We start from the raw sequence: 24,126 nt of genomic DNA, 5'->3' as shown, positions 1-24,126 counted from the left end.
GTTTAAAAACAAGAAATGGACAGTAAGGGGGATACCTAGTTATTTTTTGCGTCATCACTGTAAGCGACCGTCACTCTCAAAGTCGCTGTTTACCTCTAAGATCACTTTAGCACCGCCCTAAAAACCCGATTCAAATTCTACACAAACCTTCAAATAGGTATGTAATGACACATTATATAAACTCTTTATATTGTTTTATTTACATTTTAGAGGCGATAAATTGGACAGATCGAGTGAAAAAAAGGCGTTTTCCCACACATCTCCTCTCAACCACGCATTAGTTTCGCTTCCCCACCCGCCATTTTTAAAAAGACCCGAAGGAGCTCATTGCCTTCTTCAATCATGCAGAAACGGGCAGCGTGGAGGTCTCGGCATGAATTCTGTTGGAAAGGGGAGAAATTGTGCTTTACATCGGTATTGACATTACAGTTGATCTGGAAGTATTACATTTTTTGGGCGCTAAAATAAGGTCAATTGTACGGACCAAGGCGATGTACAAAAGTGAGTGAGTTTACGTTAGTCATATTATAATCTCCAGAAATATTGTCAGCACAAACTTCAAAGTAACGTTATAGTTTTAATGACCAAAGGGTCAAATGCCAACGTAAATAGGTCCGCTAGCTAGGTAACGTTACAGACAGTACTAATTTAGCTAGTTAGCATACCCGACACTGTCAACAATGAGTTTAGATAAATATATTAAACTTCCTCTCTGGTGTAGGCGGTGTGTGTTGTGATTAAGCAATAAGGCACAAGGGGATGTGGTATATACTCCGCGTTGCGTCGTGCGTAAGAACAGCTCTTAGCTGTGGTATATTGACGTTATACCACAAATCCCCGAGGTGCCTTATTGCTATTATAAACTGGTTACCAACATAATTAGAGCAGTACAAATACATGTTTTGTCATACCTGTGGTGTACGGTTTGATATACCACGGCTGTCAGCCAATCAGTATTCAAGGCTCGACCCACCCAGTTTATAATTGAAGATATAGAACTGATATAAACTACAATTCCCATCATTCTAATTAAGGACCAGTCGATTTATTGATTAAATTAGCTCCAGTAGCTAACTAGATAGGGATCAGTGATGGTTTAGGAAGGCAAATTTAGCTAAATGGATTTCGCTATATGCAGTAAGCATTTTTTTTCTATGTATTCTATTTTCAGTGTGACCTAAGGATGTCGATTGTGAAAAGTGGCTTCCTTCATCGGCAGAGTAAGTGGAGCTGTACAGCACACAAATGTCAATAACCTGTTAGCCATGCATCATGCTTGTCATGTTTCCAACTACCAATGTAACAGGTACTAGGTGTGGTCAAGAATACGTTTCTTTAGTTGAATGTTTCTTCCTGATACTTCACTGAATTTCCTCATGGAGTTTTTCCATATCACGATGACCTCATTGCTCTTTGACTTTGGGGCTTAGACCTGTTTTTGCACTAAGTGCTACAATATTTTAATACAATTGATGCAGGCACTATTCTGCGGCGGTGGAAGAGAAACTGGTTTGACCTGTGGTCTGATGGGTGGCTGGTATTCTTTGATGACCAGCACCGGCGAGATATGGAGGATGGGATCCACATGAGAGTGGACAGCATTAACATTCGCAGTGCAACTGCATGTCAAGGTACTTGACTACATCTGTTATACTTTTCTATCCTCTCAACTAGACCTAGGATAGTTTTTCTGCACCAACCCATCAATCACCTGTTCCATTCACATTTTCATTGTCAATAGATCTGAACCCACCAGAGGGCAGGAGTCAAAATGCCCTGCTCCAGATAGTCTGCAGAGACGGACGGGTCATCAGCATTTGTGGAGACAGTGCAGATGATGTTTTGTAAGACAGCTCTCCCATTGTAATCAATATTACTCTGGTTAGTTGTGTCTATATTGGATAGCCTGCTGATAAGTCATGTCAATTCTTGTTTTCCCATTGTTGTTTCAGTGCATGGACCATGGCTCTCCAGGATGCCAGAGTCAGCTCTGTGAGTTTCTACTGATCTGCCAAGACCCTCAGCCTTCATATCCCAGTGTTCTTATTGACCGTGTTAGATTAGTTAATAGATTAGTATATTTTTTTTATTCACATTCAAAACATTCCATAGAGATTATCTATATTTTAGGTGGTCGCTCATCCTCAGATTGGCTTTGTGCAGAAGATTGTTGCTTCTGCCTCTCCTCTGTATTCTGAATAAGTACATGTAAGCCTGCTGCCTATCCTTTACATTTGTGAATATACTTTGAGCAGTCAGTGTGGCACAGTGTCTTATGCTATTTCACTTGGAATTCTGTCTTGACATTTACACTGAACAAAAATATGAACGCAACATACAACAATTTCAAAGATTTTACTGAGTTACAGTTCATATAAGGAAATCTGTCAATTGAAATACATTCATTAGGCCCTGATCTATAGATTTCACATGACTGGGAATACAGATATGCATCTGTTGGTCACAGATACCTTTAAAAATGTAGGGGTGTGGATCAGAAAACCAGTCAGCATCTCGTGGGATCACCATTTGCCTCATTCAGCGTGACACATCTCCTTAGCATAAAGTTGATCAGGCTGTTGATTGGCCTGTGGAATGTTGTCCTACTCCTCTTAATGGCTGTGCAAAGTTCCTGGATATTGGCGGGAACTGAAACACGCTGTCGTACATGTCGATCCAGAGCATCCTAAACATGCTCAATGGATGACATGTCTGGTGAATGTATATAGGCCATGGAAGAACTAGGGCATTTTCAGCTTCCAGAAATTGTATACAGATCCTTGCGACATGGGGCCATGCATTATGCTGAAACATGAGGTGATGACGGCAGATGAAAGGCACGACAATGGGCCTCAGGATCTCTTCACGGTATCTCTGTGCATTGAAATGGCCATCGATGAAATAAAATTGTGGTGTTTATCCGTAGCTTATGCCTGCCCATACCATAACCCCACCTCCACCATGGGGCCCTCTGTTCACATCAGCAAACCGCTCGCCCACATGATGCCATAGATGCTATCTGCCATCTGCCCGGTACAGTTGAAACCGGGGTAAATCCATGAAGAGCACACTTCTCCAGCGTGCCAGTGGCCATTGACGGTGAGCATTTTCCCACTGAAATCGGTTACGACGCAAAACTGCAGTCAGGTCAAGGCCCTGGTGAGGACGACAATCACGCAGATGAGCTTTCCTGAGATGGTTTCTGCTAGTTTGTGCAGGAATTCTTCGGTTGTGCAAACCCACAGTTTCATCAACTGTCTGGGGGACTGGTCTCCGATGATCCCGCAGGTGAAGAAGCCGGATGTGGAGGTCCTGGGGTTGTGTGGTTACACATGGTCTGGGGTTGTTGGACGTTTTGCCAAATTTTCTAAAACGACATGCTAGAAAAATTAACATTAAATACTCTGGTGGACATTCCTGCAGTCAGCATGCCAATTGCACACTCCCTCAACTTCAGACATCTGTTTCATTGTATTGTGTGACTCAACTGCACATTTTAAAGTGGCCTTTTGTCCCCAGCACAAGGTGCACCTGTGTAATGACCATGCTGTTTAATCAGCCTCTTAATATGCTACACCTGTCAGGTTATCTTGGCAAAGGAGAAATGCTCACTAACGGGGATGTAAACACATTTCTGCTCAATTTGAGCAAAATAATAATTTTGTGCATTTCGAAAATTTCTGGGTTCTTTTATTTCTGCTCATGAAACAGGACAAACACTTGTTGCGTTTAAAAAAAAATGTTCAGTGTACTTACATTGATTTAGTGAAACCATTGTAAATCCTTAGTTTATAATACATCTATATAACATGGTGTTTGTTATATATTGTGCTTTAGGATACATGCTCTCTAGTTAGGGTGGTGGTGGTGGTACTCTCCCATAGTGACAGGTAATTTCTGCCTTTCCAATAGGTTTATGTCCCGGACACTTATGGAGGCTATGCCCCAGCTCCTCCTCATGGCACACAGATCATTTATTCAGCAGATGGGCAGCCTAATGCGGTTGTATACCCCTATCAGTACCAAGGTACGCACTGGGTGAATGCCCACTTTTAAGTCTGCAAGGTTACATTGATAATTACATTGATTTAAATGTTTATTCATTCTTTTAATGGGATGTTATCTTTCAATTACTATTTTAGCAATATAGAAGTTTTCACCATTCTAACCGCAGTTCATATTTCCCACCATGGTTTGTAGGAGCATATCCTATGAGGGATCCACAAGGAATGGACCAGGTTATTGTTCACGAGCGTCAACGTGATGATGGAGGAGACGTGGCTCTCAGTATGCTCGCTGGAGCTGTGACTGGATTGGCTATTGGGTCTCTGTTTGTCTTCTAGTGTCTTCATTGGAACAGTTTACAACAATACCTATCCCTAACTGACACGCACCATTCCCACATTTTTGCAGCACTGCAGCTGCATTTCTGTAGCCATGTGACCGAGATGGAGGAGTTACATGTATGTGATGGTTGGGCTATGTTCACCTATGAGGTTTGATTGTGATGTGCCTGTAAATGACTCCTTTTGTGCCCTTACCAAAGCTTTTGATGTATATTGACACTGTAGCGCTTTCTATTAGGCACAGTAGCTATTTTGCAGCTTGCCTTTTTTTGTTTGAAGAAACACAAATTATGTGATATTTTATGCACATCTGAAGAAAAGGTTTTGATATATTTAAACTTATTTTTATCCTTTTCAGGTCTCGCAAATGTAAATTCTTCTAACTGATGCCTCGTATAGTAGAGTGGTCATTAAGAGTGGGACTAGAGTTTTATTGGAAGATGCCTGAGCTTGTAAATTCCTGATTCTTCACTTTACACATCTGTCTTAAATCCAATGTCCTTTTGAGGCTTTTCACTCATTTTTCATCTACTTTGCATTTGAGATTTCACTTGCCTTTATTTGGTTATTGTCATTCCTTGAACATGGAAGGATATTGGATATTTTTGGAAGTGATTCTAGGATTATTGCTTGGTTTTAATATTACTTCATTGTCAGCTGTTGAACCATGTCTTTTGTTTTATCTCACCTCATGTGAGAGGTGAGGAGGAGATGCATGTGTAAACTAGAGTATGCACAAACATCCAGGCTAATCTTACATTTAAAGCTGCTACAACAGAGAACTGAATGATATTCCTTGACATTTCAATTGTTTTGACTTTACGCCACTCCTAAAATTATTTTTAAATATGTCTATTTTTCATGTTAATGATATTTATGGATATTTATTGAGTCATTACATTATGTGCTCTTTGTTTAACTGGATATGTTAATTAGTTAACATGTGAGTGGCCTCTATTTGTCGCTGAACACATCAGCCACTGGTTTTTCACCTTTTATATTCAATTATGTAACTCTTACACCACCTTGTACAGACATTTGGAATACTAGATTGTTTCCTTTTTAGACATGAACGTTGTATACAATAATTGATAACAGATTATATTTATTTGATATCAAATGAAGTAGAGCTTTATGGGGCAAACTGCTTTCATGTAATCACAAAACCATTATACCTTACATTTCAAATGGAAAACATTTTGTTATGCAGAATTAATGCAGTGTTTATTGCTCTTTAGCGATTGTATGACATTTTAACAATTTACTTAATAAATTATTAAATCCACATGAATTCATTATGGAAACTATTTGTGAATCCTAGCACCGTCTGAGTTTCACCTTGGCTCAATGATGTCACATGGTGTTTGAAAAAGGAATCACTTTTAACCAATGATATGCTCTTAACATAGTCCAGAGCAAATTAATAACAGTGCCAGTTAGTATGAAATGTAGACTACTTCATACACACATTCCATAGATTATTTACACATTTTGGCATGACAGTGCCTTGTATGTTGAGATAAGCGGTTTGTCCAGAGACCCAACACCGTTCCCTGGTATTTCGCACCACTGTTAATATCAGAATATTACTCTCTTATGCATTGTGGTCACATCCCAGTGTTTTGTGAATGACACGCTATATCAGGGGTGTCAAATCAGGGTGGGACACATTGTCTCCAATGACGTCTGGAGGTACGCATTGAAAAGTGATGTATTTCCTTGCCATCAAAATTTACAAATAAATGGTCGTCTTGCCATAATTTTCACATTTTCAATGCTCTCTGACTGTCCAGCTTTCATTTTGGTGATTAGAAGGTCAGCATCCCGGAGTTGCCTCTTCACTGTTGACGTTGGTGTTTTGTGGGTACTATTTAATGAAGCTGCCAGTTGAAGACTTGTGAGGCGTCTGTTTCTCAAACTTGACACTAATGTACTTGTCCTCTTGCTCAGTTGTGCATCGGGGCCTCCCACTCCTCTTTCTATTCTGGTTTGAGCCAGTTTGCACTGTTCTGTGAAGGGAATAGTACACAGAGTTGTACGAGATCTTCAGTTTCTTGGCAATTTCTTGCATGGAATAGCCTTAATTTATCAGAACATGAATAGACTGACGAGTTTCAGAAGAAAGTTCTTTGTTTCTGGCCATTATGAGCCTGTAATTGAACCCACAAATGCTGATGCTCCAGATACTCAACTAGTCTAAAGGCCAGTTTTATTGCTTCTTTAATCAGACAACAGTTTTCAGCTGTGCTAACATAATTGCAAAAGGGTTTTCTAATGATCAATTAGCCTTTTAAAATGATAAACTTGGATTAGCTAACACAACGTGCCATTGGAACACAGGAGTGATGGTTGCTGACAATGGGCCTCTGTACACCTATGTAGGTATTCCATTTAAAGAATCTGCCGTTTCCAGCTACAATAGTCATTTACAACATTAACAATGTCGACACTGTATTTCTGAGCAATTTGATGTTATTTTAAATGGACAAAAAGTGCTTTTCTTTCAAAAACAAGAACATTGAAAAGTGACCCTAAACTTTTGAACGGTAGTGTATTGAAATATACAACCATCCAAAGATGTGTAAAGTAAAACCAAACAGCAGTAATTTCAATAAGTAATATTTTTATTTACATATACACCAAGATTAGAACACAACTGGATACCTCTGGAACATCCCAGAAAAAAACCTGAATATATATTTCTAAGGAAACCCCACAGCCATAGATGTTAACAGTATTTCCAAAAGAAAACATAATGACCATTCTTTTATGAAGAAAAACCCCTCCCTTCTCAGCATTGTTCAACGCTACACTAATCTCATCCCAGTGACCAGACAATATTTGTGAACAGCTCAAATGAGAATGAATGACTATACTGTACATTGAGATTTATAGCATTTTTTGTGTTTTTAAGTCAGAGGTTATAGAAAGAACTGTATACAATCATAAGTAAGTAACTGTCTGAATATGTGTCTCTTTCATAGGGTGTCTGAAGTTTCATCGGCTTTAGTAGTAAGTGAAAGAGGATATACATTGATTCTCTTTCAAGGCACAACTTGTACAAAACATTTGAAGTGGGCAAAAATGTATGAAGTACAATTGAAGGGGTACAGGTTAAAAAAAATGACCAAACATTATTGCACACTCAATTACTGATTCATCTTTCAGATCAATCATTGGGTTTTATTTCATTATAACATAGCCCCACCCACCCATCCCCAAAGTACTTTTACTTGCTGTTGAACAGCAAGGAACTCAGACTAACGCCTTCTTTCAAAAACAGCCTACAGCAAAATGTAGTACAAATATTGTACAAAAAAAGACAATGAAAGGAAGTTGAAATCAAATTAAAGTTGCTGATATTTAATCATGATATGGTCCGCCTCAATGAGTGCTACTCCACCAACACAGAGTGAACGTTAGACTTAGCCCTTCTTGGATACAACATGAATAAATAAATAAAAACTTAACTAGGTCCTAGTTAAAGTTCATGTTTAACTAGGTCCTAGTCAAATAAACTAACTAGGTCCTAACACAATACAGTACAACAAAACCTGCAATCCTAATCTATCTGGTCAAGTCATAGATGTACTTCAAGGAGTAAAGGCCTTTTGGAGGAGTTGCTGTAATGCACCATGACATGCATTGTTAGTTTGATGCCATCAAGGCAAAAACAGACACTTTAGTGTTTTAAAGCATAAACTATGAATACATTGCTTGAATCCATATTCTTTGAGACCATCACCATCTTAAACATTAGTCAACCTTTTCTGGCTTCGTAAATAAAAGAAAAAAGTAATGTACTATGGGTATGTATTAGCAGAATAAGCAAACAAATCAACATACATGAAACCCCTTTGTAACTTGGAGAGAAAGTAGAGTAGTAAATACAAGCCTGAGGAAAAGGACAAGAGAAAGGAAAGTTGGGTTTGCATTATCTGGTTGAGTGTTAGCCTTCCTGACCAAAGTCCTCTGTGAACTTCTTGAGTTTATCCAAGTCCTGCTCGTTCACGGTTGGCTTGGTGTTGTGCAGTGACCTCAGCATATCAGCCTGTAAACAGCACATCACAAAGGTCAATTAGTAGGGCTGGGACGATACCAGTATCTCAATATTTTTGCAAAAATGAAAATGCGAAGCAGATCAAACAATCTTTGTTTAGATATTAAAAACCTGCTGTATGTAAAATATAGTGTGATATAGCTTGGAACATAACTAAAATGTGACTGGATGACAACATAATGATGTTTGTTCCCAACATTAGGGCTGTTTTCCCCCAAAAGAAGTTACATCCGCCTCATGTTTTGTTTCCTTGCCACGATACAAACGAGAATCGCAACACAGGTATCATCCCAGTCCAATCAGTTAGCATCCCATACATGTTCCCTTATACTCAAAAAAATATATGTTTTTGGGGTTCTTCTCACCATGCAAACAACAGGCTCCATGAGTTTCTCCCCATTAACATCCATCCAGGTCATCTCTATGGCATCTGGATCTCCTGGTGAGCATGGGGTCAGGAGATCATCTACCACGAGGTTGGGATGGTTCCATGACGATCCTTGGACCTGGGTGTATGCAGGAGAAGACATGGACGGAACTGGATTTGTGATTACTGACGTTTCATTGACAGAGCATTCAATGCTTCCTTCAAAACTATTAGATGCTGAAAATTAAATCAATTAAGATTTGCTGCACCTAGGTGAGCCCCGCCTCTGTTGAATGTCACTTACCCGTTTGAAGTGAGTGGCCGACTGCACTTTCCTGACTGGCTGCATGAGGGCGTCCCTCACGATGACGCTGATGTCAGCTCCAGAGTAGCCTTCTGTCTTCTTACCAAGAGTCACATAGTCTGATTCAATGAGCTCACTGGGGGTGGAGCCTAGATGTAGCTTGAACATGAAGGAGCGGGCGTGCTCCTCAGGCAGAGGGATGTAGATCCGCTTCTCAAACCTGAGGCACAGAAACACGACAGTTGTGATATCTGATACGGGAATGACATATGGTGATGCAGCAAGTGACAGGAGGGAATCTCATTCTTTAGTTCTAATCTTTAACAATCTGTCTAACAAGAGTCAATGGGTAAATATCCAAGGAATAATACATCTTTACAATAAGATAAAGGACTTGAGATCATCAAAAGATAAATATACACAGACCTTCTCCTAATAGCAGAGTCCAATGTCCAGGGGATGTTTGTGGCTCCTAGAACCAGGACTCCATCATTGTCATTTCCAACACCTGGGAGAAGAGAGAGAAAATGCTTTAAAATAGACAGCTGGTCCAGTCAAATGGAAAGATTGTGTAGTTTAGTTGTTTTGGTGATACCTTAGAAAGAAAAAGGTTCAGTGCTAAACGACACAGTGGACGAAGCAGTTGTGTCACTACTCAAGGTACAAGGTAAATAGAATCTGAGGCCAAGCTTTGCGTAAACTCTCACCCTGCATCTGTACCAGGAACTCAGTCTTGATGCGGCGGGCTGCTTCACTCTCGTTCTCACTCCTGGAGCCACACAGAGAGTCTATCTCATCAATGAAGATGATGGAGGGCTTGTTCTCCCTGGCTAGGCTAAACAGATTCTTCACCAACCTGATGACAGAAAGAGTGGCGGCAAGTAAATAGGAGACCAATGGATGGTGTAGGAGAAGAATGAAGAGGAGGATAGAGATGGGTATGTATGAGCAATATCCTTCAAATACTATTTTGATTTGATTGCATAAGCCCATCCTCTTTGCCCCATCACTCACTTTTCACTTTCCCCCAGCCACTTAGACACCAGGTCAGATGAGGAGATAGAGAAGAAGGTGGAGTTGTTGGCTTCTGTGGCCACAGCCTTGGCCAGGTAAGACTTCCCTGTACCAGGAGGGCCAAAGAGCAAGATCCCTCTCCATGGAGTCCGCTTTCCTGGACACCAAAGACAAACATACTCATGTATTCTTTAATTCCATGACTTCTATAGTTAATACTATCCAAGACTAAAACTATTTACTCTTCAGATGCATTGCTGCAAGTCACAATACAAGCATTATTATCTAGAATGTTATGTGTTGATTGAATTACATAATCCATACCTGTGAAGAGGTGAGGAAATTTGATGGGCAAGATGACAGCTTCTTTAAGGGCCTCTTTTGCACCCTCAAGCCCAGCTACGTCACTCCACTTGATGTTTGGCTTTTCCATGACGATGGCACCTGTATGACATATAGTAGATAGATAGAAGTGGGTGAAATGTAGTACGACGTATATACATTTTTTTCATACAAATCAAATGCAGATTCAGTGTCAAAAGGCAACATCAAAGCTTGTATGAGCCTCACAAAAAATGGTGAAACAGGATGTAGCTGATGCTATAACTCACCCGAGAGTTGATTTTGGAACTTCTTTTTCTCTGGGTCACCTTCACCTTCATCACTCTCATTCCTGCAAAAGAAAAAGAAAAGTCGTTTTGACCTCACTGTACTGATAAGGAGGCCACACAAAAATTATATAAACAGTCCAAAAGAATAAAGAATCAGAACCAAATGAAGGATTGGTGAAGATTATAACGCATCTCAGGATTCATTATGCTCACTTAGGGCTGTTGTGGTGACCATAGTACCGCCACATTGGCAATCATGAGTCATGACCGCAGTAAATCTCCTTTTATGACTCTGCACATTGTTTGGTAGTACTCAACTTGCTAACTACACCATATATACAACATTAGTGGATTTGGCTATTTGGACCACACCCGTTGCTGACAGGTATATCAAATCGAGCACACCGCCATGCAATCTACATAGACAAACATTGGCAGTAGAATGGCCTTACTGAAGAGCTCAATGACTATCAACGTGGCACCGTCATAGGATGCCACCTTTCCAACAAGCTAGATTGTCAATTTCTGCCCTGCTAGAGCTGCCCCGCTCAACTGTAAGTGCTGTTATTGTGAAGTGGAAACGTCTAAGACCAACAACACCTCAGCCGTGAAGTGGTAGGCCACACAAGCTCATACAATGGGAACGCCGAGTGATGAAGCGTTTAACGCGTAAAAATCGCATGTCCTCGGTTGCAAACACTCACTACCGAGTTCCCAAAAAAATATCAGCACAATAACTGTTCGTCAGGAGCTTCATGAAATGGGCTTCCATGGCCACACACAAGCCTATGACCACCATGCGCAATGCCAAGCGTCGGCTGGAGTGGTGTAAAGCTCGCCGCCATTGGACTCTGGAGCAGTGGAAACGCATTCTCTGGAGTGATGAATCATGCTTCACCATCTGGCAGTCCGACAGATGAATCTGGGTTTGGCGGACGCCAAGAGAACACTACCTGCCCCAATACTTAGTGCCAACTTTAAAGTTTGGTGTAGGAGGAATAATGGTCTGGGGTTGTTTTTCATGGTTCGGGCTAGGTCCCTTAGTTCCAGTTGAGGGAAATCTTAATGCTACAGTATACAATGACATTCTAGACGATTCTGTGCAGTTTGGGGAAGGCCCTTTCCTGTTTCAGCATGACAATGCCTCTGTGCACAAAGCGAGGTCCATACAGAAATGGTTTGTCAAAATCAGTGTGGAAGAACTTGACTGGCCTGCAGAGCCCTGACCTCAACCCCATCGAACACCTTCGGGATGAATTGGTACGCCGACTGCGCGCGAGGCCTAATCACCCAACATTAGTGTCCGATCTGGCTGAATGGAAGCAAGTCCCCGCAACAATTTTCCAACATCTAGTAGAAACCCTTCCCAGAAGAGTAGAGGCTGTTATAGTAGCAAATTAATGCCCATGATTTTGGAATGAGATGTTCGACAAGCAGGTGTCCACATACTTCAAACAGGGGTTGATGCGTGGAGTGAAATAAGTGGTCTCTTATTTCCCAGCTGCTCATATCAAGCACATGCTCCATTATAAAACCAAAGTGGCCTACAAAACGAACCGTTGGGAAAGCGTGCGGCCTATGTTCACCATGTCTTTTTTCCCTTTTTCTGCCCATTTGAAAATGTGCCATTCTAAATCAAAACTAGTTTTACATATTAGTAAAGACAAGATTACATTTTAGGCCAGTAGACCAACTCATATTCTGTTCTTCTGAAATACATTTACTTCATATCATATTGTTTCTTTAAACCTGACTAAAATAAAGAATGGATTTATTGTATATTAAGTTGATTTATTATACTTTTTTTTAAAGTAGATGTTACAAAAGCACACATCTGTGGCTTGTATGCATGGAGGCCTGGAAATGCTAATCCTATGTTAATTAACGGCCAATTACCGTGAGACCGGCAGACTTTTGCACGACAATAACTGGCTGACATAATTTCATGACCACCACAGCCCTATTCACCCTTTGTCATCAGACCCAGACTCTTTGACAGGCTTGGCTGGAGGAGCCTTCTCCTTCTTCTTAAGGTATTCCTTCAGCTTCTCTGCTCGGTCCAGGTACTCTGCACACTTTGCCCTGATGCTTTGCTTGGCCTTGTCTCCCTGGGCCTCATCTATAGGAAAAGGAAATGGACCACAGGTTGTCACATCACATTATGCCCCAAGTCACCTCACACGTCGGGCATTTAATGTGAAAGTGAAAAAACTTTTAAAACAGTTTCTTTAAGAAATTATTTATGTTTACCCAGAGGTCCTCCTGTGGTCATTCCAAGTTCATTCCAAACTTTAAGATCAAAGGTGAACACATACACTCACCGGCCAATTTATTAGGTTCACCACCCTATTCACAAAAATGGTTTGCTCCTACAGAGAGTGATTGTCGTGGCTTTCTATATAAAGCAGGCAGACACGCATTGAGGCATTCAGTTAGTTTGATTGAACGTTAGAATGGACAAAACTGGGCCTCCAGGTGGCACAGTGCTAGCTGTGCCACCAGAGACTCTGGGTTCCCGCCCAGGCTCTGTCACAGCTGGCCGCGACCGGGAGGTTCGTGGGGCGACGCACAATTGGCCTAGCGTCGTCCGGGTTAGGGAGGGTTTGGCCGGCAGGGATATCCTTGTCTCATCACGCACTAGCGACTCCTGTGGCGGGCCATGCGCAGTGCGCGCTAACCAGGTCGCCAGGTGCACGATGCTTCCTCCGACACATAGGTGCGGCTGGCTTCCGGGTTGGATGTGCGCTGTGTTAATAAGCAGTGCGGCTTGGTTGGGTTGTGTTTCGGAGGACGCATGGCTTTCGACCTTCGTCTCTCCCGAGCCCGTACGGAGTTGTAGCGATGAGACAATATAGTAACTACTAACAATTGGATACCATGAAATCGGGGGTAAAATTAAAATAAAAAGAATGGGCAAAACTAGTGATCTAAGGAACTTTCAGCGTGGTGTTATCGGTGTATGATCATCGATGTTACGAGTGCTGGACCCAGCATTTCAGAAACGACCGCCCTGCTGGGCTTTTCACGCACGACAGTGCGGGTTAACCGAGAATAGTGCAACAAACAAAAAACATCCAGTGGCAGTCCTGTGGGCTAAAACAGCTTGTTGATGAGAGAGGTTGAAGGAGAATGGCAAGAATTGTGCAAGCTAACAGGAGGGCCACAAACAGACAAATAACAGCACAGTGCAAAAGTGGTGTGCAGTCTCTGGTGGCATCTCGGAACGCACAACTCGTCAATCTTTGTCACGGATGGGCCATTGCAGCAGACCACAACAGAGGGTTCCACTCCTACCAGCTAAAAACAAGAAGAAGCGTATCCAGTGGGCACATGATCACCAACACGACAATTGAGTAGTGGAAAAACACTGCTTGAAACATGACATCACGTTCAGTTTACTTGAGTGGCCTGCACAGTCCCCAGACGTCAACCCAATAGAGCATCTTTGAGATTAGATGGAATGGGCTGCTCGCAGCATGAATGTACCCATCTAGACCGAGTCGGACACCCCTTTGCCTCCAGAACAGCCTGAATTATTCGGGGAATTCTACAAGGTGTCGGAAATGTTCTACAGGGATGTTGGTCCATGGTGACGCAAAGTCCAATCTGCAGCAACTGCATGATGCCGTCGAGTCAGCATGGATCAACATTCTTGTGGAACATTTCTAACACCTTGTAGAATTACCCAAAGAATTCAGGCTGTTCTGAAGGCAAAGGGGGGTCCAACCCAATACTAGATGGGTGTACCTAATAAACTGGCATGTGAGTGTATATTACCAAATTAATAATAAGACTTGTAAACAGCAAGTGGAACTTAGATATAAGACAACTCACACTTCACAACATGAAGGAAGTACTGAATAGAATGCTGGTACAACCGGAGAGCTTCCTCATAGTTTTTAGCTTTGTCCTCCTCTGCAGCCTTGCTTGCAAGATCTATGGCTTTCTGTAACACAATGCATGGGCAATGTTATAGAAGAGCCATAACAAAAGAGGGAAGGGCATTAGCATGACATCTTGTTCTGCCAGATATCATCACTGTCATTTGGTGTAGTTTATTTTAGAAAGGTATGTCAAAATAAAATTAGTAAATAATGAAACATTTCTCACATACGCACGCACCCGCGTCAAGAGTCATATTTACTAGACAAATCTAAGGATTAACGCCATCCGAAACAACAGTAGACTTGAATACAGTGTTAGCTAGCAAGCCTAGCTTGCTGGCTAATTTCGTTTGTTGTTGTCCCTGGCTGGACACTCACTCACCTGTAAATTGTTATTAGCCATGGTTGCTGGATACGTACAATTGCCAAAATAAAACTTTACTCTAGTCTCAATAGATCAACGTACAATAGCTACAACACGACGTTATTAGCTCTGGTTAGTGTTTTGTTATCATTTTGGTGAAATCTTCAATTGTTCGGAATCTCTTCCGCATCAAGATGTCGAGTGTCACTTCCGCCTATGAATGTACACGTGACAGCAACAGAAAGACGAGTAAAAGCTTTTTCTGACCCTTTACTGTCAATTTCATGCAGTCAATTTCAATTTTTAGCTGTACTTTGAAATTCTGATTAACAAACCATAAACATGTGCATTGTATATGCTAGAAATAAGGTTACCAAAATCAGACAGATTTGCAAGGATTCTGTTTCTTGGTGAGTACAGTAAATCAAAACGAATTTTATTGGCCACATACATGTTTAGCAACCGTGCAGTAATATCTAACAATACACACAAATCAAAGTAAAGGAATTAATAATATATGAAAGAGCACTGTCAGAGTAGCATAGACTAAGATACAGTAGAATATAATACAGTATATACAAATGAGATGGGTAATGCAAAATATGTAAAAATTATTAAACTGACTAGTGTTCTATTTATTAAAGTGGCCAGTGATTTCAAGTCTGTATATAGGCAGCAGCCTCTAATGTGCTAGTGATGCCTATTTAACAGTCTGATGGTCTTGAGATAGATGTTTTTCAGTGTCTCAGTCCCAGCTGTGATGCACCTGTACAGACCTCGCCTTCTGGATGATAGCGGGGTGAATAGGCAGTGGCTCGGGTGGTTGTTGTTGTTGATCTTTTTGGCCTTCCGGTGACATCGGGTGCTGCAGGTGTCCTGGAGGGCAGGTAGTTTGCCCCCGGTGATGCGTTGGGCAGACTGCACTAAACCCCTTGAAGAGCCCTGCGATTGCAGGCGGTACAGTTGCCGTACCAGGCCTTGATACAGCCCGACAAGATGCTCTCAATTGTGCAGCTGTAAAAGTTTGAGGGTTATAGGTGCCATGCCAAATTTCTTCAGCCTCCTGAGGTTGAAGTGGCGTTGTTGCTCCTTCTTCACCACACTGTTTGTATGGGTAGACCATTTCAGTTTGTCAGTGATGTGTACGCCGAGGAACTTGAAGCTTTCCACCTTCTCCGCTGCGATCTCGTCAATGTGGATAGGGGGACGCTCCCTCTGCAGTTTCCTGAGGTCCACGATCATCTCCTTTGTTTTGTTGACGTTGAGTAAGAGGTTATTTTCCTGGCACCAGAAGAAAATGGCACAGAAGGCAGCTGTGCTTCTAGCCCCTAGGCCCTCGTTTTTTTGGTGTTCTTTCATACATTATTAGGCCAGAAAATATTTTGTTTTATTACATACAGCTGAGAATTACTTTTGGATATCAGAGCGGCAGTAACTCACCAGCATTACGACCAGGAATACAGCTTTCCCGTATCGGATCCTTTGTTCGTACCCCCCAGGGCAATTGAACTGATTCCAAAGGCTGACCCAAAACATCACACGTTATTGACTGAGTCACAGGACAAAATATGACAGTTATTTCACATTCCTATTTTATTTAACACATTTACAGTTTACATTTATTAATACGGAAGAAAAAAAGGCTAAATATTTAGAAATATTACAGCACCAGGGATAAAACACTTTATAAACAGAATCTATACAGCAAAGTTATAACACCTCAAAGGTAAGGGCACACATGGCATAATAACTATTGCCACAAACGGATGCATTTTTGTAGTAGGCTACATATATAACCATCCTTTTAGCTATATCCAGTTATGGTTACTCCAAATAACATTGTCTGAAGCTGCACTTGAAAACAAGCACCATATTAATATTATTGTTGTGTGACTGAATCCTGTTGGTTTGTTCTCTGTAGTTCGGAGCCCTCAGTGCATTTCTCTCCATAAAACAACCATAGTCTAAGGTTTGCGGTCATGGTCTAACCATGGACAACTAGGGTTGTCATCAACTACTTCCATTTGAGATGTGCGGTCGCAGAGCCCTCAGGATGCGATTGCTCTTTGTAAGATCTGCTGGCAGTTCATTGTCCTGCAAAGAAAACATAACCAGTCATGAAAAAAATGATCAACCTGAAAGACGTCCTGAAATGCATCCTCTTCTGCTTTTCTTCTTATCCCTAGCTCACACTACAGTGATGTACCTTGTTGGGTAGTGTGGGGTCTGCGTTGGCCCCCAGCAGAAGGTTTACACTTTTATGATTGTCACCCATGACAGCAGCGTGGAGGGCTGTGGAACCATTCTGGAAAAATGAAACACTTGTAACTAACAGCGGTTTCTTATCACTAAAATACTGCAAATGTTTTACAATACAATGTCTCAAAATATACTTCTGAATAAAAACTACTCATGGCAAGTCAGAAGATGCCAAAGTGCAAGCTTTATCTTGATATCTATCCTACCTTGAGAAGGCCCAATGAAGGGGAGAACCTGAGGAGCTCCTCAATGACAGCGTTGTGTCCTTTGAAAGCTGCCTTGAATAGTGCAGTTGACCCGTCCTTCAATGAGATCAAAAGAAACATGATACATTAACATTTAAAAACTTACACAAAGAAAGTCATTTAAATAAATGACTTGATTTAATATATATATTAATGTATTTTTTTATGTATTTTCCACGAGTAAACCCTGAAAGAGGATTTGAAAGATAAAGCAACCACATGGAGGAATATGATCTTGTCTTTGTCAACCCACTGGGCACCGACTAGGTTGCTAAAGGACTACATACTTTTCTGTCAGCATCCCGATCTGCACCACGCAGAAGTAAAACCTTCACTACTTCACTGTGTCCCATCTGGGCTGCCATCCACAGGGGGGCTGTGCCATCCTGGAGGGGGGGGGTAGGGAGTGGAGTGAGGAGAAACAGAAGGGGGGGAATGTTACATGGAGATAAAATAAAAGGAGGAAGAGGGTGAGACGAGAGATGAAGATGTCAGTCCCTCTATTGAGGTCCTCTATTATTGTATGGGAGTGTGGCCTCACTTCCCTAGGGTGGTTAACTTTGGCTCCAGATGACAGAAGTTGACGTATGACAGTCACATGACCCTCCTGGGAAGCAAGGAAGAGTGGAGTGGCACCATCCTAAAACATGATATTAGAAACATGTCACATCAGAAAAGTAAATGACAAAGCGATGCACTGTATGGCTTGTCCTATGAATAGTAACAGACCCTACAGTGCTTTCGGAAAGTATTCAGATCCCTTGACTTTTTCCACATTTTGTTACATTACAGCCTTATTCTAAAATTGATTAAATAGTGTTTTTTCCTCATCAATAAGAAAACGTAAATATCACATTTACATAAGTATTCAGACCCTTTACTCAGTACTTTGTTGAAGCACCTTTGGCAGCGATTACAGCCTCAAGTCTTCTTGGGTATGATGCTACAAGCTTGGCACACCTGTATTTGGGGAGTTTTTCCCCATTCTTCTCTGCAGATCCTTTCAAGCTCTGTCAGATTGGATGGGGAGCGTCACTGCAGAGTTATTTTCAGGTCTCTCCAGAGATGTTAAATCGGGTTCAAGTCCAGAATCTGTCTGGGCCATTCAGAGACATGTCCAGAAGCCACTCCTGCGTTGTCTTGACTGTGTGCTTAGGGTAGTTGTCCTGTTGGAAGTGGAACCTTCGCCCCAGTCTGAGGACCTACTTTGCTCCGCTCATCTTTCTCTCAATCCTGACTAGTCTCCCAGTCCCTGCCCTGAAATACATCCCCACAGCATGATGCTGCCACCAGCATGCTTCAACATAGGGATGGTAGCAGGTTTCTTCCAGATGGGATGCTTTGCATTCAGGCCAAAGAGTTTAATCTTGTTTTTATCTGACCAGAGAATCTTGTTTAGGTGCCTTTTGGAAAACTCCAAGCGGGTTGTGCCTTTTACTGAGGATTGTCTTCTGTCCGGCCACTCTACCATAAAGGCCAGATTGGTGGAGTGCTGCAGAGATGGTTGTCCTTCTGGAAGGTTCTCCCATCTCCACAGAGGAACTCTGGAGCTCTGTAAGAGTAAGCATTGGGTTCTTGGTCACCTCCCTGACCAAGTCCCTTCTCCCCCGATTGCTCAGTGTAGCCTGTCGGCCAGCTCTAGGAAGAGTCTTGGTGGTTCCACACATCTTACATTTAAGAATAATGGAGGCCACTGTGTTCTTGGGGACCTTCAATGCTGCATATTGTTTTTTTTGTACCCTTCCCCAGGACAGCACATTGACACAATCCTGTCTCAGAGCTCTACGGACAATTAGTTTGACCTCATGGCTTGGTTTTTGCTTTAACAGGCACTGTCAACTGTGGAACCTTATATAGGCCGGTGTGTGCCTTTCCAAATCATGTCCAATCATTTGAATTTACCACAGGTGGACTCCAATCAAGTTGTAGAAATCTCAAGGAGGATCAATGGAAACAGGATGCACCTGAGCTCAATTTGTAGTCTCATACTTACAGTGGAGCAAAAAAGTATTTAGTCAGCCACCAATTGTGCAAGTTCTCCCACTTAAAAAGATGAGACGCCTGTAATTTTCATCATAGGTACACTTCAATTATGACAGACAAAATGAGAATGAAAATCCAGAAAATCACATTGTAGGATTTTTTATGAATTTATTTGCAAATTATGGTGGAAAATAAGTATTTGGTCAATAACAAACAAGCAAGATTTCTGGCTCTCACAGACCTATAACTTCTTCTTTTAAGAGGCTCCTCTGTCCTCCACTCGTTACCTGTATTAATGGGACCTGTTTGAACTTGTTATCAGTATAAAAGACACCTGTCCACAACCTCAAACAGTCACACTCCAAACTCCACTATGGCCAAGACCAAAGAGCTGTCAAAGGACACCAGAAACAAAATTGTAGACCTGCACCAGGCTGGGAAGACTGAATTTGCAATAGGTAAGCAGCTTGGTTTGAAGAAATCAACTGTGGGAGCAATTATTAGGAAATGGAAGACATAAAAGACCACTGATAATCTCCCTCGATCTGGGGCTCCACGCAGGATCTCACCCCGTGGGTCAAAATGATCACAAGAACGGTGAGCAAAAATCCCAGAACCACACGGGGGGGACCTAGTGAATGACCTGCAGAGAGCTGGGACCAAAGTAACAAAGCCTACCATCAGTAACACACTACGCTGCCAGGGACTCAAATCCTGCAGTGCCAGACGTGTCCCCCTGCTTAAACCAGTACATGTCCAGGCCAGTCTGATATTTGTTAGAGAGCATTTGGATGATCCAGAAGAAGATTGGGAGAATGTCAGATGAAACCAAAATATAACTTTTTGGTAAAAACTCAACTCGTCGTGTTTGGAGGACAAAGAATGCTGAGTTGCACCCAAAGAACACCATACCTACTGTGAAGCATGGGGGTGGAAACATCATGATTTTTCTGCAAAGGGACCAGGACGACTGGGCCAAAATACCAGCAACAGTGTGTGAACCTTGTGAAGACTTACAGAAAACGTTTGACCTCTGTCATTGCCAACAAAGGGTATATAACAAAGTATTGAGAAACTTTTGTTATTGACCAAATACTTATTTTCCACCATAATTTGCAAATAAATTAATTAAAAACCCTACAATGTAATTTAATGGATTTTATTTCTTCTCATTTTGTCTGTCATAGTTGAAGTGTACCTATGATGAAAATGAAAGGCCTCTCGTCTTTTTAAGTGGGATAACTTGCACAATTAGTGGCTGACTAAATACTTTTTTGCCCCACTGTATCTCAATACTTGTGTAAATAAGGTATTTCTGTGTTATTTTTTTATACATTTATAAAAACCTGTTTTGTCTTTGTCATTGTGTGTAGATTGATGAGGAAAACATTTAATTTAATCCATTAAGCTGTAGAGTAACAACATGTAGAAAAAGTCAAGGGGTCTGAATACTTTCTGAATGCCCCGTATGACAATGTATGACTATAAATTGTGCCTTCCTGTAATTATACTTATGCTAAAATGTTTATATTCCACTGCCACTTTATGTTTGTATTCTTATATTGTATTTCTTATTGTTAGCTAGCTAAATGTAACCTCAAATACCATCAACCATTTTGAAAATATTGTAATGTGATATTTATATCACCCAGCCCTAACAGTGCATAAAACAAAATGGATCTCATGTCTGACTCAGCGGTAACATGAGTGTGTGTGATTTTGTTTTGTGGACTACAGCAGTGGACACTGTCAGTGGGTTTCTGCAGGGAAAAGGAGTGGTGGAAAAGAACATAGTGTGTGAGAGGTGTTAGGGATGCTCACATGCAGCTGATCATGGACATTGGCGCCGTTCTTTAGCAGAGTGTCCACCACCTTAGAGTGGCCATACTGGCAGGCTGCAGAGAGGGCTGTGCCACCGTCCTGCCAAACCATGAGAATACTGATTAGCCACATATCCTGGAGTGACTGGCCCATGGAATATGACTTAACACAGCAGGCATCAAACACTCTGGATCACTGCTGTCAGTATATTCTGTCCATCTCCCCCTGATGTCCTCTGACTCTCTCTCACTGTAATCTCACTCTCTCTCCCTCTCTGTCTCCAAGTAGGTGACACAGCATACCTTTGTCTGGAATTCAGTTGAGCCACCAAATTCAAAGAGCAGCTTCACTACTTCATTGTGTCCCTGCTGGGAAGCAAAGAAGAGGGCAGTGGAGCCTGTCTGAGGGTAGAAACATGCATTCAATGTCAGAAAGACCTTAAACGGACATACCTGTTCACATTTTCTCAATGATTCAAAACATCTTTACTGCTTATTGATTTATACTTTGACCACATTAGTCTCAAAGCAACATCAATAATGCACCGACCGTTTCAACCACCGAACTGTGTACTCTATGGAAAAGTGGAAGGTTGCAGTTTATCAACGAGCAACACTAAAACCGAGGTAAGTCTTATAATGACAGCAAAGTGTACTAAAGTGGTCATCTACCGTACCTCTCTCTGCAGGTTAATGTCAGTTCCCTGCATGATCAGCTCCCTGGCACAGTCATAGTGGCCGCTGTAGGACGCCACCATCAGGGCTGTGGTGCCAAACTGGAAAGAGATCGAGGCATCACAATCAATCAACACCTCAGTCCTTAAGTCCAGTCAGATCCTTGTTTACACGTCATTAAAACTGCACAGAAAAGAAACATGGTGCACATGTTTTTTAAAGTCTTGCAAGTGTTTTGGTTCTCCTCAAGACAATCTAATTACACACACACCCCTCCAAAATAACACTCCTTGCCTGATGCTCTTTCCAATCATTCACATGCCATAATCTCTAGAGAAAGTTGCTGAAACATAGGTGAACTTGTCAGCGGAGACTCGACAAAGCATTATATATTTCAGATACCACGCAACAATAAACAATTAGATGTGACACACATGAAAACAGCAAGCACATAAGTGGACTTACACAACACATTATTAAGACATGTATACATCCACACACACACAGAGACAGACAGAAGGGTTGTAGCTCTCTCATTCTCTCCTACCACAGGTGGTTTATGGGTAAAGCGTGCAGCTGAGCCACCAGGGCATGCAGTGTCCGTACACTGTCTCTGCAGTCGGCATCCACACGACCACTGTTGAGCAGTAATTGAAGCAGGGCCAAGTTCCCCTTACGAGCTGCCCAAAACACGGCGTTAGCAAGGGGAGTCTCCTTCTGCAGGACAAACACACATTATACAACATCGACTAGACATAGAAAACAGACCTGTAATCAGAATAAAAGGTAACAGATCTACAGTATCATCTCAGAATTCCAAATTTGGCATGCAATTTGTTTAGTATTGATCAGACAATGGCGGTGATAGACATAACCATTTCAAATGAGTTGCAGTCAGGCAATTCCTGTTCACAATCAATATGAATCAATATGGACAGAGGCTCTTAGCACATGCACACACATTGATTATGCTCTTGCATTGTGTATGGTGTGGTTGTATGGTCTCTGGTCTGGTTGTGTAGTCTCTAACAGTCTAGCTCCCACCCACCAACATTGGTCCAAATAAATCTGTGTAAACCTAACACAGACAAGACAAAATAATACATTTTATCATGTGTCAATAAAATAATGACCAAGTCCAGTTAAATGGTTTGAAAGATAAGTATGGAATACTCTACTGCAATAATGAGGCCTCTTTATGGAAACAGTAAGTTTGACTGTAATTCAATGGGGCCAAACAGTTCAAAGTGTCAAAGTTAATAGAAATTGGGATTTACTCATTTTTGGTGGATATTTCCAAATACTGCATGTGGGTGGGGCATGGTCTGCAATGGTAGGCTGCTCATGGCCAGATGATGTTCAACTACCTCAACACCTGTCACTTTACTCTAGTGACATGACAACCTAATCTTAGCCAGGTCAAAAGGGCAGGACTCTGACTGAAGGTCAAGCAGCAGATCTAATTTCCATAAATACATAATTATTGCGCGCAAACCGCCTGCAGATTACACGCGCATACTCTTCATCATAGACCTATTCATAACACACATTATGAGCGATGGCCGCAAAGAAAGTTAACATTCGTAGTGAGTTGATTATGCTTCTCTCTTTTCATTTCAAGCACGGTTAGAGTAGCCTATGCAGAATATCAGGAAAATGTGGAGATTACCTTGAACGACATCCTGAAGACCTCATTCGTGACTCATCTTTCTTGCGTATGCTACAAATTGCGATGCCCTTATATTACTATGATAACTGTCTAAAACGTATTTGTTTGGACTATTTGTTGTGGCTTCTCCCGGGGTGTTGGCGCGCGGAAGGAAAAACAACACGCAGCCTGTGTATATTCTCTGCAGTGCCGCTCCAGCCACACAGCCTGGCGCGCTGTCTGCTCACTGACTCAATTCCGTGTGGCGCTCTGTCTGCTCACTGACTCAATTCCGTGTGGCGCTCTGTCTGCTCACTGAATCAATTCCGTGTGGCGCTCTGTCTGCTCACTGACTCAATTCCGTATGGCGCTCTGTCTGCTCACTGAATCAATTCCGTGTGGCGCTCTGTCTGCTCACTGAATCAATTCAGTGTGGTGCTCTGTCTGCTCACCGAATCAATTCTGTGTGGCGCTCTGTCTGCTCACTGAATCAATTCATTGAAGTCGTTTGTTTAAACAAATGCATCGAGTTTGATTCTGTTACAA

The 24,126-nt window shown here is 41.8% G+C and overlaps 3 protein-coding genes across 5 annotated transcripts; 1 reads left to right on the top strand and 2 right to left on the bottom strand.

The window, feature by feature from the left end:
• LOC135512867 (pleckstrin homology domain-containing family B member 2-like) lies at positions 1 to 5,631 on the top strand. 2 transcript variants are annotated; one of them, XM_064935332.1, is made up of 7 exons: positions 1 to 157; positions 1,172 to 1,220; positions 1,479 to 1,631; positions 1,742 to 1,844; positions 1,953 to 1,992; positions 3,913 to 4,027; positions 4,201 to 5,631. In XM_064935332.1, exons 2-7 carry the CDS (start codon positions 1,184 to 1,186, stop codon positions 4,341 to 4,343), a joined length of 591 nt encoding a protein of 196 aa, XP_064791404.1. In that variant the 5' UTR covers positions 1 to 157; positions 1,172 to 1,183; the 3' UTR covers positions 4,344 to 5,631. The 2 variants fall into 2 exon arrangements, with proteins under 2 accessions (XP_064791404.1, XP_064791405.1); XM_064935333.1 differs by lacking the exon at positions 1 to 157 and adding an exon at positions 380 to 501.
• Positions 5,632 to 6,952: 1,321 nt separating this feature from the next.
• Positions 6,953 to 15,171, bottom strand: LOC135512862 (vacuolar protein sorting-associated protein 4B-like). Its single transcript, XM_064935324.1, has 11 exons — positions 14,969 to 15,171; positions 14,537 to 14,648; positions 12,671 to 12,821; positions 10,703 to 10,764; positions 10,416 to 10,535; positions 10,092 to 10,248; positions 9,785 to 9,933; positions 9,504 to 9,585; positions 9,078 to 9,297; positions 8,772 to 8,912; positions 6,953 to 8,397 (listed from the first exon to the last, which is right to left on the bottom strand). The coding sequence occupies exons 1-11, from the start codon at positions 14,987 to 14,989 to the stop codon at positions 8,296 to 8,298; spliced, it is 1,317 nt and encodes a 438-aa protein (XP_064791396.1). The 5' UTR covers positions 14,990 to 15,171; the 3' UTR covers positions 6,953 to 8,295.
• Positions 15,172 to 16,519: 1,348 nt separating this feature from the next.
• Positions 16,520 to 23,949, bottom strand: LOC135512864 (ankyrin repeat domain-containing protein 29). Of its 2 annotated transcripts, XM_064935326.1 has the most exons (10): positions 23,602 to 23,949; positions 22,539 to 22,649; positions 21,935 to 22,033; positions 21,561 to 21,659; positions 21,259 to 21,357; positions 17,996 to 18,094; positions 17,742 to 17,840; positions 17,416 to 17,511; positions 17,157 to 17,255; positions 16,520 to 17,044 (listed from the first exon to the last, which is right to left on the bottom strand). In XM_064935326.1, exons 1-10 carry the CDS (start codon positions 23,611 to 23,613, stop codon positions 16,961 to 16,963), a joined length of 897 nt encoding a protein of 298 aa, XP_064791398.1. In that variant the 5' UTR covers positions 23,614 to 23,949; the 3' UTR covers positions 16,520 to 16,960. The 2 variants fall into 2 exon arrangements, with proteins under 2 accessions (XP_064791398.1, XP_064791399.1); XM_064935327.1 differs by lacking the exon at positions 23,602 to 23,949 and having other exon boundaries at positions 22,480 to 22,629.
• Between the last annotated feature and the right edge of the window lie 177 nt (positions 23,950 to 24,126).

This window comes from Oncorhynchus masou, chromosome 24 (genome assembly GCF_036934945.1).
Source record: "Oncorhynchus masou masou isolate Uvic2021 chromosome 24, UVic_Omas_1.1, whole genome shotgun sequence".
Classification (NCBI taxonomy): domain Eukaryota; kingdom Metazoa; phylum Chordata; class Actinopteri; order Salmoniformes; family Salmonidae; genus Oncorhynchus; species Oncorhynchus masou.
This window is presented reverse-complemented; position numbering and strand designations above follow the sequence as displayed.